The 18504-nt window shown below is 50.1% G+C and overlaps 1 protein-coding gene across 1 annotated transcript in view; it reads right to left on the reverse strand.

The window, feature by feature from the left end:
* FAM53B (family with sequence similarity 53 member B) overlaps positions 1-6475 on the reverse strand; it is a gene marked incomplete at both ends in the record, with an annotated part of 29173 nt that extends 22698 nt beyond the window's left edge. The window contains 2 exons of the mRNA XM_084264524.1: positions 3309-3360; positions 6407-6475. Of these exons, the coding sequence (XP_084120650.1) occupies positions 3309-3360; positions 6407-6475 (121 nt within the window). The remainder of the gene's footprint in view (positions 1-3308; positions 3361-6406) is intronic.
* Positions 6476-18504: the final 12029 nt, after the last annotated feature.

Genomic DNA, 18504 nt, shown 5'->3' on the forward strand with positions numbered 1-18504 from the left:
TTTTAACTACAGCGACACAAATGTGCTGCTATCATATTTTTACAGCTCCTTTTTGATACATAATGCATGACCCTTCTGCTCAAGTTGCCTCTACGTTCTTTCCCCGTGAAATAATTTACATTAATACATAATTTATTACGGCAACTTGTAAAGCAATTAGGGGCTTTCAATCAATTTTTCTTCTCCTTTTTGGCAGGGAAAATTCTGTTTGGATCCTAACCCAAACATTTCTCTTCACACGGGGGCGCATCCAATTCTCTCTTTTCCCTGTGTTGTTCAAGCTTGAATTTTGGTCTCCTGGTCTCCAGGCACGGGGAGGGGGGTGGGGGGGGGGAAAGGCAGTCTGCATTTTTCCACTCTTCCCTGTTTATGTTCAAGAGATGATTTCTAAATGTGGAACAAATTTAATGGTTGTAATTAGCTGACAGCAGTGCCACAGAGCCCTCCCATCACACAAACAAGATTAAAACACAATGCGGCGGGGGCTGCGCTTCAACGGGAAAACAACAGCCCCCAAAACCTACTGCTGGAGAACAAACACCCCGGGGGCTGTGGGCTCCTTGTGCCAAAAGCCCAACCAGGGCAGGGAAATTCCCCACCTCTACAGCAAAACGTGCCCTGCTCTTCAACATGATCCTCTGGCGAGGCCTCCCAGCTCCAGCTACGCCTCGTTGGCTTTCCCTGGGCGGCTTTTTCCCTCTCTGTTTGCACCGAGATGCTATCCTACACCAACAGCTTTCCAAAACCACCCTGCAATCCTACTTTAGGAATGCAATCAAGGAGCATCACCCCCTGTCGACCTGCCTTTGTTCTGGCTCCTTGGCTGTCCTCCGTTGCCCATGCAGAGAGAAAAGCCACCTCCAAGTAAGAGGTGTGCAAGGGCGAGACCCAAGGCTGCAACCTCCCCAGTACACTCGCCTCCCAGACTGGTGGTGCTGCTGGGCAGTGCCAAACCACGCTGCTGGAGGAGCGTGCCGAAGGACGAGCAGGCCTGCACGCTTCATCCATCACCCTGCTCTACAAGGACAAACACTGGTTTGTTTTCCAGACAAATGATGTCTATCCAACAACTAGACAGTTCTTGTGCTCCCAGGAGTTTCAAGGGCCCATCAAGAAGGAGGGGGAAAAGAAATCGCTGCGTGTATAGTTTCAGGCGTTGCGTCTTTAATCTGCTTCCCAGCGAAGAGCTACATAAAGACAAACCCAATCTTTTAGTGCCACCACACTGGCAGGAGTGTTTCTTGTCAATCTCAAAATCAGCAGATTATTGAGGGCACCTTGAGAAGCGGATCTAATGCTGCATCATCCAACATATCGAGTCTTCAATAACATTTACTCATATATCACGATATTACAAGTTGTAATCCAATTTCAGATTCTCATGGTGTTTAGGACCTTATGAGGTATCTACACATAAAACGTGGACTTTAGTTGACTCTTTTTCCCCACATTACACCACAGGTAAGCAGGACCCTGGGCTTGCATCCTGGGATGCTTGGTCATGGTGTGTTATGCACCCCCTGAGGCTCTGACCAACTTCTTCCTTCTCCTTCCTGGAGATAAACACTCCTGAGCCAATGCCCATGGGAAGATCCAGGATTCAGATGATGGTCTCCACAGTAGCCTGGCAGAAGCTGAGCTTCCCTCTGCACCACTATCACACAGCCAAAGGAACCAGCTACAGGCTGCCTTCCTGCCCAAAGCCGTCATCATCCCAGAGGCAACTGGGAGGACCCTCAGTCTCTTCTGAAAACAAACCTCAGAAAATTCAGCTAACTTCCTTCCACTCCTCCAACATCAGACAGGGGACTTTGCCTCCCATTGGCTGCACTGCCAGTCCAAACTTCACTGTGTCCATTTATCTCAGTGTTCACCAACAAAGATTCGGCCCTTGGACTGGAAATATTCCCCCAGTTTCACATTCACTACCACTTAAACCACGGGACATCTTCTAAAGGTCAAGCAAGTTTTGATATTGGAATGGTCTCTGATCACAGCCCACATTTGGAGACACTGAGAAAATTAAACCCAAGGCATCCAACACCCTTGCATCTTGGAGAGCCTGTATTCTCTTGACTGAGCGTGACAAAGGCAAGCTGTGGTCAAGGAGGTGAGACTTTGTTCCCTTGGAAAGAGGGTAATTTGGCAGCTGAGGAGGACCAGTGCAGCACTATGAAGATGCTTTGTAAAAGCACTTTTCAATTACAAGCTGCTTTTCAATTAGGCATAGACTCTTAATATCTGAAGAGCCTGACAGTGCCACAGTGCAAGACAAAACCATCTGATTGGGTTTCTTTGTCCCTCCCTCATGTTTGACAGGCAGGAGAAACGGGCCATCTCTACACCTTCTTGACTTTGAAGCTTGTGTCTTTCATCTGGAAAAATCCAAATGCTTTCCATCTTCCCCCACCACTCCAAGTGGCTGGAGTTATCAGAGGGCTTGGGAAATATCTCCCCTCAATGCCTGTGCTCAGCTCCCATTAACACTAATGAGTGTTGCGTCCATGAAGAAAAGGAGCAGCCTCTTTGTCTGTGAAGTATTGGCTTTCATACCAAGTAGCCTGGCTCAAACTTGACCTACAATTTTAATTGAGTTTTGAGACTTTGCCTAGTGACTGGCCCCAACCCCAAACAAAACCCAAAGAGCACAACAGTACAGCACATCCTTCAGCACTATCCCTTTTTCAGGCCCACCAGCCAAGGCACCAAGCCCCCATCAATTTTGGTGGCCGCTCAGCATCAAAACTGACAACCTCTGACATGAAAGATACTAAACATCCCTGACCTTGGTTATTGTCAAAGGCAAAAAAACCCAACAAACAAAAACCCCACACATTTTCCTTATTGTCTGAGGGCTGTCCAAACACATGTCATGTGGTAGATCATTTAAGCTATAATACTGATATTGATTCCTTGCACCATGCAAACAATCAAGACCATGGGCTGGACACTCAAACCCAGTCTCAGACCCAAAACACTAATAATCTCAACTGTATGAGTGACTCTAAAAATAAGGAAATATATCAAAGGGGAGGGGAAAGGAGATAAGCAATTAATTAATTCAGTAATGGCAACAAGGGCAGGACAACTGCTGAAGAGGAGGGTGGCATGGGCGTGATGGCCACTACTAGTAGGTGGTGTGGTGGGTGCTGCTCCATCCCAGCTCAAGGGCAAGTGGGTGAATACCTGCAGCAGGGTCTGCAGAGGAGCAATTTCTGAAGAGATCCTGCAAGTCAAGACATCTTCCTGCCCATCGCTACAAGGAAGCAGGAGCAGAGGTGGAGTAAACAGAAGCTTCTGTTACTTACCCATCACGCCACAAGAGAAGAGGGTAGGTCCTTGACTCATCTTTGGAGTGTGCTGCAAACAACCAGAAAAACTATTCACTTCTCCCAGACTCAACCAGGGCACTAGAAACCACCCTGCAAAACCATGCAGCACCCGGTGGGAAGGAGAGCCTTGGGTGCCCACGGCTGTCCTGTTTCAGGGGGACCATGGGGACAGACACCGTCACCTTCCCTCAGTGAAATCAAATTTAATTAAACTTTGCAGAGAGTTGGTGTGGAGGGCTGAGCTTGCAGATCATGGCTCCTGCACCCACGGGGAGAGCTGCAGCAAGGTCCCCAGCTCTAGGACCCGAAACACTGGAGAAACTAAACCAGGAGTTGCAATTCAGCAGTGATTCTGGATTGGGCCAGAAAGCAGCAGCAGAGGTATCTGAACCCCATCCAAGCCCATTAAAGCCCCCCCATCCTGGTAAAAAGCAGCTATTTACTAATTTTTTTATATATAGTGTGTGTTTCTCAGGCAAGGCGTCCTCACCCCAGCGCTTCTGGAGAGTCCGTGTTCAGATTGTGCTGACTTGCACTACAAATAGGAAAAAGGCCACTTTATGGGTACAAAATAACCCTGGATGCTTTTTGCACTCTCTATTTTTTTTTCCCCCCAAGAATTTTGCTCTTGACAGAGTAAGAGACATCATCAAACTTCTAAAAATGGGCATGGACAGTTTTATATCCAATAAATCAATGTCATCTGCAGCTACATGCCATTTCAGCTACATCAGCAAAAAAACACACTTTCATACTAATTGTTCTTTTATTCTCCCCCCAAAAACATCCATATTCTGCTTCTGAAGCACCTTTCCTGGCAACACCATCCCAGCTGACCTTGGCTTTACATCACCATGGGAAGCACCAGCATGACCTCCCCATTCATTTGTGCTGAGTTTTATCTGGTGTTAGGCCACCATGTTCACATATCCTCTCCTGATCCATGTTTTACACAGTGTCTGCTCACTTAATAACACTAATAATAATAGTAATACTACTACTAATGATGATGTACCAACTGCTGGCACCTGCCTGTACAGAGCACTCCAGTGAAAGGATCTCACTTTATATACAGAGTATTGTAAGTAATGGATACAGGTGGGTGTGGAGGCAGAAATCAGCAATGGGGTGCAGATGGGGAGAAGGTAAAGAAGGGTTGGTCACCTTCTTAGGAGCATGTGCTGCTTTTCTATGTGAGGTCAGGCTATTTCTTTCTGTCAAGCCCCACCTTCTGAAGTGGCAGTAGAAGTCATGAGGAGACAGCAAGGACAGGCAGCAGATGTGCAAGCCACATCTGTGTGCCAGCCCTGGAGACCAGCTACTGCCCGCAAATGCCACAAGGGGAGGGACACCTTTAGGTGACATATGTCTCCTATTGACTATAATTGTCATTTTGTAAGAATTTTGTCTCAAGGCCAAGCTGGGAAGAGAAGCAAACGAGCCCATCAGGCGTGGGTAGGTGCTACTGTCCCTCTGCTCAGGCATTTATTCCCTTCAGGTTTTACTTTTTAACTTTTCCCATGAAGTCAATGGAAAACCTCTTGCCTTCTTTGGTAGATTAGACATCTTGAGAACACCTTGTCCAATTTAACAGCCTGGACAACCCAGCAATTGGACTTGTGTCAGCAGGACTATCATTGCACTACTGACCCAACCCCAGAGCTGTGGGAGGCACCTGACAAGCACGAAAGGGCAAAGTTTCACATTACAGCTCCACACCTCTGCTGCCTGCCATGGGACAGCCCGGGGCTCCATCCCTTCCTGTAGTAGTATTAGCAGAAACTACTTCTCCTCCACCTCTCTGCACCAAGTTCCCCTCCGCCTGCCCCGCACACCTCCTGGGGCACAGCCGGTGTCGGATGCTGGGGCTCCCACCTTGCCACCCCGAGCAGAGGTCACAGGAGATGCTGCCTTCCTGGTAGGAGCCAAGACTAAAGGAAGGATGTTTTTCTGATGTATTGATACCCTTCCTTTCCAAATGTCACCCTTTTAAGCCAAAATTTAATCCTGCCTCTGACTTGCTCACCTTCTTCCCTGCTGCGCGCTGCCAGGGCTGCCTGCCTCCACCCTGGCACACTGTGCTGTCTGGCCTGGGAAGCCTGGCTGGACAGTTCAGCATCCTCAAACTTTGGTGTTTATATTTCCTTTATGCTCAAAATGCCCATTTATGGCTAATCCTGCCAGATGCTTCCTGCTGTGTTCCTGTACACCCTTATCTGAGGCGCTCAGCACACCCTGAGAGGAACAGCCTTTCGCTTTAATTTCTTCTTGGACTACGACCATCTCTCCTGGAGGACAGAGGAACAAATGTCCAAGGCCAACGTTGCTTCCTCAGGTGCTCTCCACCATCCCACACCACCCCACCCTCACTTGTCTGACCCTGCCCACAGACAACACATTGCCCACCAGTTCCCAGTACTCAGCCCCTATGACCTCACTGACCCCTTGCAGCATCATTTAGGTTGTTCCCCACCCTTGTCTTTTTTGGTTTGTTTGGGTTTTTTTGTTGCCTGCTCATTTGACGTGGTCAGATTTGTACCTCTCCAGGCTGCCAGGGAGGCTGGTAAGTACCACAGCACTGCCTCCACCATCACAGCCCTGGGCAGCCTTGTGTAGCTCCAGGCCTGGAGGTTGGTGGCCCTGCCGGTGGCAGGGGAGTTGGAACTCTGTGGTCCTTAGGGTCCCTTCCAACCCAGACCATTCTATGATTCTATCATCTCCCACATAGTCCTGCTGCCCACTTGCTCATCCTCCTATTAATGGTGAGCAGCATCTGGTTGCTGTTGGTGTCACAACGTCTCGTGTGTGTTATTTACAGCGTTGGGTTTATTTTTCCCTACCATTTATCCCATTGTACACTTACTGCAATTCACATATGCAAAAGCCACAGCACCCCAGTCATTTGCTAATTGCCTGCTCCTTGGCTATTAACACAGCTCAGTAGAAACTGGTGACACAAACCATCTAAAGATCTGTGCCTTCAGCATGAAAAAAAAAACCCAACCCATTTTATAAACCTACAGCTTTCCCCAGGAAAAAAAAAGAGTTTTGAAGGAAGATTTCACAAAGCTTACCAGCTCAGTCCTGCATGTTACGGAGTCAGCACCTTTGTTTTCCCGAGTTTTGGTTAAGATCATCACCATGGTAATGCAGTCCTGCCGCGGAGTCCATCAGGGTCCAGACGAAGGGCGCCAGCAGCCACGCTCTGGCAAAGCTCCTCGTTCAGTGCATGAACCCCCATCCTTGGGGGATGCCCAGGAACAGCCTCCCAGCACAGAAAAGTCCCTGCACACACAGAGGGAGAGAGGAACAGCTTTAAGGGACTTGCCTGGCGAGGTGGTTGGATGAGGGCGGGCGTGTTGGACAAAGGGTGAGTGCTGCCTGCCTGAAAAACACCCTGACAGCAGTTACTCCAGGAGAGTATTTATTTTAGACTGTTAAATATCGTTGGTGTTCCTCTGCACCCCATCAGCACAGGGGTGTTTCACGGGACAGGCACTCACAGGAGCTGTTGGAAGCACGTAAGGTACACAAGGCGATCCAGAGGGACAGCAGTACTTCAGGCAAATAAACAAACACATTTATTTTCCTCTGAATTCCCCCTTTGAAAAAGGGAACTCACATCCCCTATATCGAAGATACTGAGGCTTTGAAAGACGGGGCGATCTCACAGAAGCCTTTTGCCCCACACCAACTAGGAGCAGACATCCAGCAGGAAAAAAAAAAGCCTCTACAGCATCATTAAGGCTGTGAAATTCCCTGGATGCTCCCATCCCGCGCCAACTACTTCCCAATTCCCAACTCATGAAGAGCCTTTTGGGGAAAAAACAAGGTAAAGAATTGGCTGCAAGGAAGGAGAGCTCTCCCTGTCCCCAAGTCCTATGGGCCACACCATGCCTTTTGATCCTTACCTATTTTTTAGGTAGGAAAAGCTAAAGACTGGGCAACAGGGAACACACACTAATTAAAACACAAGCAGCAAGCCAGGCTCATCCAGCACCGCACAGACGCGACCACGAGCCATCACCCGGCTCTGCCTCACCTCCTGACATCCCCTCCCATCAGCTCGCTCCTGCATTAACAGCAGACAGATTGCAATTCAAATCTGATTATAGAAATCAGTGTTTTCCCCAAATCGCTCCTTTAATCCTGTTTCACTATCCTGATGCCTTGCAGTTCACACAACCGATCCGAACCACCCCCTGTGCGACCCTAAGAGCGTAAAACACTGATCTCACAACATGCAGTCACAACCCAATTGTGGTATTTAAAGACAATATTTAAGAACATGGCACTAAGTATTAAACCTCATTACAAACTGATAAGGCTTCTCTTCCCGGCTCATAAATCATCTTCTCCATGTTTACGTGGATTAGAGCTTGGGGTGGTGTTATGAGCAGCTCGTTGGAAGGCCAGCTGGCTGGTAAAGAAAAAAATCACCTTCTAGTATATTGTGAGGACAAGCTCATCCAGAGTGCAAAGCCAGGATTAGGAATCAATACATTTTCCCAAGATTTACTATTCCCAGGGCACCTGGTACAGTCTCCAGCTTCTTAGGGGACATCAGTGGGCTTATAATATACAATTTTACTGATAGCTTCATCATAAACCTCTGGGCAACTGAGTGACCAAGTGGAAGCCATCGAGTAGAACAGCAAAGCAGTTCAGACCATCACAGGGAAACACAATTCACTGAGCTCAGACCATGTATTTATACTATGGACAGGTTTGTGTGAGGAAAGCACAGCATAAGGGAGGATGGGGTGGCTTGAGGACCAGTTGAACAACACAGCAACATGGCCCCATCACCCCAGGGCCACAAACTCCCCGGTGATCCTGGAGACAGCTTGGACACCTCTGTTATGTCTGTATATATGGACATCCCAAGGTTAAGCTCTGGACTCCCTGAGCCCTGTGCTGGGGTCAGCCTGGGGACATCAGGTTGTTTTCCAGGAGCTAAGCCAGGCTTAAAGCCCTGCCAAGGAGCAGGAGGCTCTTTGGGAGACTCCAGCCTTCCCCCAGCGTTGGAGCAGCCCCTAGAGCAAAGCTGGCAGTGCCCTCCTGATCCCCACAGGTGACTAAAGCACAGGACAGGGACTTTAAACACTCAGGATTTCTATTTCTACCTGCCACAATGTTGGTTGTCCCCGATCCCAACACAGAGACAGCGATGCTCGCCGTGGGGCTGGACTCTGGGGCCAGCACCAGCACGGCAGCAAGACGGGAAGAAAAGATCAAAGAAGCATTCAGAGCAGCATGAGAGCAGTTAAGCACAGTTCCTCGTTAACAGGGTACGATTTCTTCAGGAATAATTACCTTTCCCTAAGGTAATGATTAATGTTGCTGCAGCAGACTCCTATACACACACCCCCAAGCGTGCAGCAACTAGCAGGCAGGAGCAGCAGCGAGTACAGGCAGACGCTCCATGCCCGAGCCGGACAGGCGGCAGCACACACCACCTCACACCTCCCCTCTCCCTACTTCACTTCATCTCCTGTAATTAACACAACCCTAACGATAACGTGGCAAACCGCTGGCCATGCAACAAGCTGGCAGCTGGCATCGCCCAACGTTGGGTCTGGGACACACTTTCTGGCCTGGGCTCTTTTGTTTTAGCTGCTGCTTGGTTGGAACCTGAAATCATCCCCACCAAAAGATGGCAATAGGAAGGGAAACTCGACAGTGAAATGTCATCTGTGGCTCCCCATCCTGCTTCAGCAGGGTCCTGACATGTGGCATGACCCAGCGTGGTCGTGCCCTGGCACATCCTCTCCATGCAAACAAGCGCTGTGGGATAGAAACCCTTCTGCATTCTCCCCACTGACTCCTAGGAAGAGACTACAGCATATTTACAGACTGGAGGCTTTCACACACATTAATATAAAGATACTCTTCGGGGACCATTAATTATTTTAAGACATATAATTCCTCATTTGCAAACAGAGCAACTATCTTCATCCCTCCATCAGGGGTAAGTTTAGGCTTGGGCCATGGCCCAAGGATGGACACGCTCTCTTGGGCAGCACACAGCTCCCAGGAGCAGCAGTAGGGCATGGAACCCCCCAAATTTCAGCAAGCCGTGCTCTTTACTATCAACATACAGACTGAGCAGAAGCCTCTGTGGCCTTTGCAGGTGCAGAGTTGGGAAGAAGCTTCTCTTAGAGCTGCTTTCTGGGCAGCATCACAGCCACTAAGTGTGGGGTTTGGGAAATAATTACATCACAAAAAAGAGTAAATCAGATGACCCAGCTTTCATCCACAGGCTTGAAAGGTAATTCTTGTGAACAAATATGCTCCTTAAAATGTGCCAGCAAGGAGTACAGCCCTAAAGCAAGCTCCTCTTGGGTAAACAGCCCTTCTCTGCAGGGAGGTCCCACTCCCCCTCACCATGCTACCGCAGCAGACACCGTGCATCATGCAGCTGCCAGCCCACAAGCATACTCTCTTCCCCTGCTACACTGAAAAGCACAGAGAAGACCTCAGGATTCAACAGCCTGTCCATTGGATGCTCTGCCACGACTGGAAAGAGCCTGACCAGTAACTAACATCACATACCCATACGTGTGACCCCCAGCAGTACTCTTCACGAAGGCGACTGTGGACCAGCATCACACAGATTACAACTTGAGGATCATCACCCTCCTCACAAAAAAAACCCCAAACCAACCCATTTAATCCCCATCCAGCTGAAATACTCCATCTCCAGACACACACTCTGACACAAAACCTATTTACAGGCAGGAGAGGCACACAGGACCAAGGAGCCGGAGCTTGCATACTGATACACCTAGCGAGCAGCACAGCGGGATCGCCCTCAGAATATAAATCACCCACCCCCTGCGTGAATTTGTAAAGTCTGCTGCTCAAAACCTCCAGGGGAAAGCAATGAGGTCTGCAAGGCTCTGATTCCTACCCCAGCACCACTCCCTGCGTGCCTGGAGAAGTATTTGGGTGCTCTCTGGCTCTCCAGAAAGTTTTCTTAAATCCCTGTCAGAGAAAAAGGGGAGCGTTCCCTGACATTTTCATACTTTCTGAATGAAACTCAGAGCTGCCCATCCCTCTCCAGGCAGAGGATTTCCAACTCCCTCCCAGACTGTGAAAACAGAGGAAAGATAAACACCTGAGCCCATACTCTGTCCTCAGCGTAGCTGCAGGCTCAGCTCCACTGCCACCAGCAGCATCACTCCAAAATCAGAGAGGTTGGAAGGAACCTCCAGAGATCATCAGGTCCAACCCCCTTGCCAAAGCAGGGTCCCTAGGACAGGGCACACAGGTCGGCGTCCAGACGGGGCTGGAATATCTCCAGAGAAGGAGACTCCACACCCCCTGGGCAGCCTGTCCCAGGGGTCCCTCACCACGAAGAAGTTCTTCCCCAGATTGGTGGGGAACTCCCTGTGCTCCAACTTGAGGCCATCGCCCCTTGTCCTGTCCCCACAGACCACTGAGAAGAGGCTGCCCATTTCCCCCTGTGTCCCACCCTTCAGATATTGATAAACACTAATAAAATCCCCTCTCAGCCTTCTTTTCTCCAGGCTGAACAGCCCCAGCTCACTCAGCCTTTCCTCGTAGGGGAGATGCTCCAGTCCTTTAATCACCTTTGTAGCCCTTCGCTGGACTCTCTCCAGGAGATCCCTGTCTTTTTTATACAGGGGAGCCCAGAACTGGACACAACACTCCAGGTGGGGCCTGACTAGGGCAGAGTAGAGGGGGAGGATCCCCTCCTTTGACCTGCTAGCCTTTTGATGCACCCTAGGATCTCAAAATGCTACGGTGCAGCAGAACACACTTTGGCTCCACAAGAAACATTCCCATCGCCACACTGCAAACTCTGGCTGCATGGCACGAGAGTGGGTTAAGCCCACATGTCTGAAGAACCAAACCTAATCCCTCTAGGCCAAGCTGAGCGTGTTCCTAAAGTTTAAGTGCCTTCTCCCTCTGGCCAGTTGAGCAGAAGTGCCCTCCTGCCATGCTGATCTCAGTTTCTCTGTGCAGATGGCCTGCTGAAGAGCCTGAGCCAGCCAAATCCTCCCCAAAACACTACAGGTGACTGACAAGGAACTGGGGGAAATAGCCAAAACTGGTTACTGCCATCAAAGACTGTGGGGCTCTAAGGCTTTCTACAGAGCACCACATTATGATTTATATCCAACTAAAATTCAAATCTGAGGAGGGACCCGGGGCTGCGTTAATCTCCTTGCTGCACAGCCCATCTTGCCCTCTCTGCTCAGGACAATGCCAAGAGGTACATCTGCAATGTCTTGATTTATTGCATTAGGACTTTAGAAAAATCCTCAAAGCCTCTAATTTGCACATAGTTAAGCATGGGCTCATTTCCTCACTCGGGCAATCATTTGGTTTCTGCAGCAGGGCTGAGAGGTGCTCAGCTCTGGGCAGCTTGCTCCCCTTGCTCGAGCATTCTTACACATCATTAGTGAATATTGATTTTATTTACAGGGTAAAAACCTCCAATAAATGTGAAAAATGCCATTCAGGGCCTGAGAAGTCTTTACAGCCTGAAAATGCCCCATGGACTAGTCCTGAGTAAATAGGATCACGAGTCAGCACACGTGACTTCAAAGGACAAAACTGCCACGGATGTAAGCCACGTCAGGATCTTCCCCCTGGGACTCTGTTGAGAGGAAAGAGCTGCCCCAGGCTGAGCAGAGAGGCTGCAACACTGTCCCTTTCTCACCCTGAGCCTGCAGCCTCTTCCTCCTCCTCCTCCACAGGATCTTCCCCACTCCTGGAAGGGCCAGCTCGGTGCTGCTGAGAGGCAGAAGGGCTCTGGTGCAGACCATGAGTCCTGCACAGTGCTCCCCTCCTACCCCACTCCCACCTGGACAGGGCTTGGGCTCAACACATGCTCCAGGTATTTGAAAAGTACCAACCAAATGAAGCCTTGAAAAGCTGGAATCAAAACTCAATATCATTGAAGCACAAAGACAAGGACTGAAGAAATGTTCCCCTCTGGCTCCTGCTTGCAGCTAGGCTAGACTTTTCCAGGGCTGAGAAGACAAAGACACACTTTCAGCATTAATTAAGGAGCAAAAGACTTGCCTACACTTAACATTTGTAATGACCAGCACAGCAAAGGGAAAAGCAGTAGCAGGCTGGGTGTAAGATGAGCATTGCTCCACAGGCCTGCACGGCTTTGAGAACCACATCACCTCCCTGCTGACATCCACCAGCTTCCTGCAGGAACTAGGGATCTCACCAACGCAGCCCAGCACCCATGTACCACAGAGCAGCCAGCACAGGACAGCCCAGACGGAGCCAACCTCTACAGCCACACTAATAAAACCCACAGTCAGAAGGAGCCCAAGGTTTACCACAACAGCACCCATCTCAAGGGGCTGCATCAGGAACAGAAGACACAAGGTGCAGCCACCATGGATGGCCACGTGCAACCTGGCTTCAGCAGTCCAAGATTACCCCTCACTACAGGGAATAACGGATGCACCAGGGTCCTGCCCACAACCACAGATAATCACAAAGTAAATAGAAGTCCATTAGTTCAGACTGATCCTTTGCTCCCACTGCTTGGGTACCACCTCAACCCAACACTGAAATGACTCCATGAAGCAGGTCCCCAGCACCCTGAGCCCCAAACCACACGTCCAAACACCCCCAGCCTCAAGGGAGAACCTAAAGCCCAAGCTCACACCACAGATCTACATGTTCAGGCTGGACCTCATCTGCAAGCAGGCTCTCACCAAGAACTAAAAGCAATTAAGGAAAGTTCCACACCATCTAGTTGAGTAAAACACATCAGGTTTATTGCCCCCACGCTCCCAGGAAATAGGAGTGCCAGGGAAAGGACCCCCATGCACACGAGCAGCAGAAAGGGATGGAAAGGACAGGGATGGGGCAGAGGAATGCTTTGTCTCAGCATCTTAGCTCCAAGACCATGGCAGTGACTTTGCCTTTTCCTCCCTGGCAACTGAAAAGGAAAAGAAGAGAGCAAAGTTAGTCATTGCAAAACAGTGACCAGCAAGTGAGAGGTGTGAAGGAACAGACTGCAGAGAGGTGACACTTAGACGTGCAAAGTGACTACCAGCTCGCTGCACAACTCCTCACACGTGGGGCTGAAGAGCACACATGCTTGGAGTGCTACCACGGGATCTTCCCTCTCCCCTGGCTGCACATCCATCTTTGCAGAGGACCAGCATCAGACCTTCCATGGCATCGCTCCTTAGCTGGCTGAGGGTGCATCCCCAGCACGTTGCTCAATGCAACACTGGGCTGAGCTTAGCCCAAACCTCCTGTGGTGCCAGGAGTGGAACATGGCATGGCTCAGCCCCAGGGGATCAGCATCCTCCTTTCCCAGCAGGACCAGCCCCAGGTGAGCCCCAGGCAGCCCTCCCAGCAGCCACACTGTCTTGGGGATAGATACTGCCAGTATTTCCTCACAGCCTCATGTGGACCATATAGACACATCCTACAGGATGCTCTCAGTCCCAATGACTGTAGAAACAGCACATCCTCTGTGAGAAAACCTGTAACCATTGCCTAATCCTCTCATCAGGGGACTGCTTTGAGTAATATATTTCTGATACTCCTTGGAAATATTGGGCCAAGGGCTGTCTCTGGAGAGCAGCTGAAGCAGCAGCAGCACACCAGCCTGCTGGTCCAATGAACCATCTCACCCTTCTGCTTTTCCTTCCCCCCTCCCCAATTGTGAGATTTATTACAAGAATTTGCAATGGTCTGTGAGACACCGCGAGTGTTGGCCCTGCTCCCAAAAGCTGAGGAATTGCTGAATTGAGAATTGCTTTGGCTGCTTAAGCCCAACAACTAGAGATGCTGAACAAGCCAGCAGAGCCCAGGTTTACTTTTAATTACCGCTCGGAGCGTGCTGCTCTGGTAAACAGACACAAAACCTGATTCTTGTTTCTTGTATTCCTTCCCCACACACAACCTGAAATGTCTGGGATGGAGACAGTTAGCACAGCCCCACCACACCATTTTTAGACTCACTTTTTGTATGTAAACTACTTCCAATAGCACATAAAACCTTCTCAATACCTAGTGCTAACACCACCTCCACTTAGCTGCAGCCAGATAACAACGCGCTCAGGGTTAGGGGAGCTTCTCGGGCTTCCTCACTTGCTCAAAAGCTCTTAAGGGCTCTAGAAGAAGCACATCTTGGAGCACAAAGCAAGCTCAGTGCTGCTTCCTACTCAGTGGTGACCACCAAAAAACCACCACACAGACCAAGCACGAGCAAGGTCTGGGACATCTCATTGTGTAACTGAGGAAAGCTTGCCAAGTGCCAGAACACCATCATCACACTCAGACCAGGTCTGGACACTGCCTGCAAGTCAGATTTCTTTCTCCCTTTTCAGAGGCTGAGCTGGAGAATCGGTAGAAGCCCCTACAGAAACATCTGAATGTAAAGGAGGGAAACACTGGATATATGTATCAATTGACTTCATGTCACCTCCTGCCATGTCCCCTTTATGGATAAATACCCTTTGCCCATAGAATCTCATGTGAAGCCCAGCAAAATCACCACTTAGGACCTTCCAAGAACTGAAATGATCTACCTGAACTAGGCAGGTGACATTTTAAGTTTCAAACCCTTTCAATGGATAGTCTCTCAGCGCAGACAGGGCACTGTGCGTGCCTGCTGCCACCTGCAAGCCCTACAACCACTGTTTGCATTAGACCAAAGTACTTCTGCTCTTGGACAATCTCTGGGGTTTCATTGCTCAGCTGAGAAAGCTTTCAGAGAGCTCCTTGGCTCCTGAAAGACAAACTTAGAGCCTTTATTAATGCTCCTAGTGACTGAAAGGCACATTTCCCTGCTGTTTGCCCATCCGTTGCCATCAACATTGCCCTGGCAAGAGGAAGATACAACAGCAGTGCACCCACAGAGATAGGGAAAGACTCCTCCAGGGATGGGAAACCTTCACCCACGCTGCCACCTCAGTCTCTCCAACACGCTGGGAATACATTTCCCAGCCCTACATCTCGCATGAATTTCTTTAGGGAGCGAGGAGCCAAACATCTGTGAGTTGTCTGAATTAGCACGGATTTGGCAGACTGAACAGCAAACTTGTATCGCCCAGCAGCCTTCAGATTTCTTGTTTTCCTCAGGTTCATTAAATACATTACAATCTGTTACCAAGAAGACGGTTCCTACGTGCACGGGCTGCCAAGGAGCCCGTTTTGATAGTTCTGGTGGAGATGGGGGGATGCATGAGGAGGAGATGGGGGGCTCTTTCTAAGGCAGCCCGATAAGGAGAGGATGGGCTGCACCCACTCTGCCTCATCCTGCACCCACCTGCCACGCAGCCAAGGCTGTCCCTGACACATAAGCCTGGGTGCAGCCAGAGTTGGAGGCAATTTTGGGAAGCTTCAAGGACAGCAGAGCTTAAGAGCGTGGGACAAGCAGGGGGAGATGCCTTCAAAAGCCAAGGATGCCCTGCAGCAACATCCCAACTGGGATGGCCACGCCACATCCACACAGAGAAACCATCTCTGAGACAGATATCCACACCAGCATGAAGAGCCCTGGGTACAAGGCATCCCCAATACTTGGAGAAATCGGGGGGTTCCCACTGCTGCAGGGCAAGCCTGGCAGCACAGGGCACGGCACGCAGCGAAGGCATTGCCAGGCACCAAGTCGTGGGCAGAACTGCGCCGGGGAGCAGCGCTGGAGGCTGCACCTTCCCTCAAAGGAAGCCTTTGGCTGTGAGGAAGGAGTCAAAGCAAACACCCCCTCACCGTGTTTACCCCTTTAAACCAAAGCCAAAGCAGCAACGCAATGCGCCCGGCAGCATTTCCACGGAGTCATTCATGGGGAGCTTGGACTGGGGTTCCAGCCGCTGTTCATGTTGCAGGGAGACGCTCCTGAGGCTGGAATAATACAGGATCTGTTGCTGTAACGCGCTCCCAGCTCCTGCGAGGTGTCAGCAGCACGTAGAGACCAAACCTCCTGCAGGTTTGGCTCCTTCGGGGGCTTCCCTAGGGCTGGGCAGTGGAACGTTTCCCCTGCACCCCTGAGAGCCTGGGGTACACCTCCAACAAGCCTGGGGTACAGCTCCAATGGGGCTCTTGCTGCCCCAAAGCAAGGTGCCCCACCAAGCAACAGCCCAAACAGAGAAGTAATGCCCACAGAGGACAAACTTCCCAGCATCAGGATGCTTCATCCCCTGGAAATGCTCAATTCCCATGCAGCTGCAGTGGGGTAGGATAAGCCCTGCTCTAGCTTGGCACCCCTAAAAGCCCAGATTTTACAGCCTGTCTCAGAAATGAGGAAAAAAAAAAGTGGAAATGAAAACAGTCCCTGCTTTTATTTGGGCTGGCAGAAACACTGTCCTGCCAACCTCAAGCTCGTTTATGACAGCGTGAACATGCAGTAAAGCAGAAGGAGGGGGGGGAAAAACCCAAATCCCAAACAACAAAATCTGCATTTTTCCACCCCAAGAGTCTCCATGCCTGGATCTTCTCCATACATCCCTTTTGAAAATCAGGAGGAGAAACGGATTCCTCTGTGCGTGGAAATGGGAAGCCCAAAGGACAGAGGGGCTGGTCCCGGCACCAGCACAGTGTGAACCACGAAGCCCCCTCCCGAAATGGCATCCCAAGAGAACTGACTGAACTGCTCCATCCCAGCCCAGCCTCCAAAGCTGCCAGCGGGATATCAGGAAGGGAATCACACCAGGGATCTGCTACACTAATAAAGGAAGGAATTAATGAATCCTAGAATTTGTAAATCAACATCAAGTCCCTACATAATGACTCCAGCTTAAAATGCACGAGGCTGCAGGTTAAACATCAGGCTCTGTTAGAAAACAAGATATGGGAGTTTTATAGGCATTAAGGACAACAAGTCCCACTGGCAACATCACTCCACAGTCCGAGAGCAGGGCAGGGACATCAGTCACAATGTTCTCACCAAAGGGAGGAACAGTCACTATATACTTTAACTCTGTCCTAAAGAGACAGTAGAACAGTATGTTGGGAGTAGCCTGGAATGGTATTAACCAGCAGGCACTAAGTGTAGAACTTCCTTAAGCATCAGCTCCAGATAATTGACAGCCTCAGCTTTCCTAATACTGCATCAAGAAGTCCCCTGAGCCATCACCGCCGATGCTCCCAGAGGACAGGGACAAGCAAACCTGATGGCCTCAAGAAGCCCCAAGAGCTCCAGTTTCAGCACAGGGATGGAGGGCTGGGATGCACAACTATGAGCTGCAAGGAAAGAGCTCTCCACTCACTTGATGAGGGGATGGTTATTGGTAACTTTTTAACTGACACATCTCAAACAGACCCCCAAATAAACCAGGAATACAGAAATGAGACTTTCACCTTATGCCATGTAGTATTTTGGGCAGCAACTGGGAAGGAAACAGGAAAATTGGTGCTCCAGAAGCAACTCCAGACTGGCAGAGCACTAAATACTGAGAACAACTCGACAATGCAGAACAGAGAGATGAAACCAGCACAGGTAACCAACTGAGGTGTTAGGGTTGTGGAATACCAGGTTGGAAGGGATCTCAAGGATCATCCTGTCCAACCTTTCCTGGTAGGGTTGTGGAATACCAGGTTGGAAGGGATCTCAAGGATCATCCTGTCCAACCTTTCCTGGTACCTTTATGTGGTGGCTGAGCCCCAAGCAGCAGCTGAGCACCAAACACTACTCTCCCAAAGGAGAGATGGAGCTCCCATGGGTTGGGATAAGGACAGTTTGCTGACAAAAGCACCGTGCAAGGAGAATAACAACCCACAGCAAATGGCACTCACACCCAGTGATAAAACAGACTACCTTATTGACCCAAGGGTAACAGTATACTGCGTGACACAAGGACCAACCTGATACCCAGACTGCACTCAGACTGCCCTGGAGGCACCCAGGAGCCCCCCTCCTCAACCAGCCCCTTTTATTGGGGGAGTGATGTCAGGTGAGGTGGAAACAGCTTGGGCTAACCCAGCTCACCTGGGCTGGCTGCCTGGGGAGGTGACTCTGGCCTGGCCAGAAAAAACACCTTAAGATACACCTTAAAAACATAAATGGCTGAGAAGACACTCACCTCGAAGGCACGGGCACGTGCCCTGGCACGGCACAGTGGGTTCCCAAGGCACGTGGGAGATACAGCCACAGGCTGGATAAATCGGGGATCTCCAGGAGAAGAGTCTCACCGCTGTGCTCTGCACTCCACAGCCA

The sequence above is a fragment of the Gallinula chloropus genome (genome assembly GCF_964237585.1).
Source record: "Gallinula chloropus genome assembly, chromosome: 5".
Lineage (NCBI taxonomy): Eukaryota > Metazoa > Chordata > Aves > Gruiformes > Rallidae > Gallinula > Gallinula chloropus.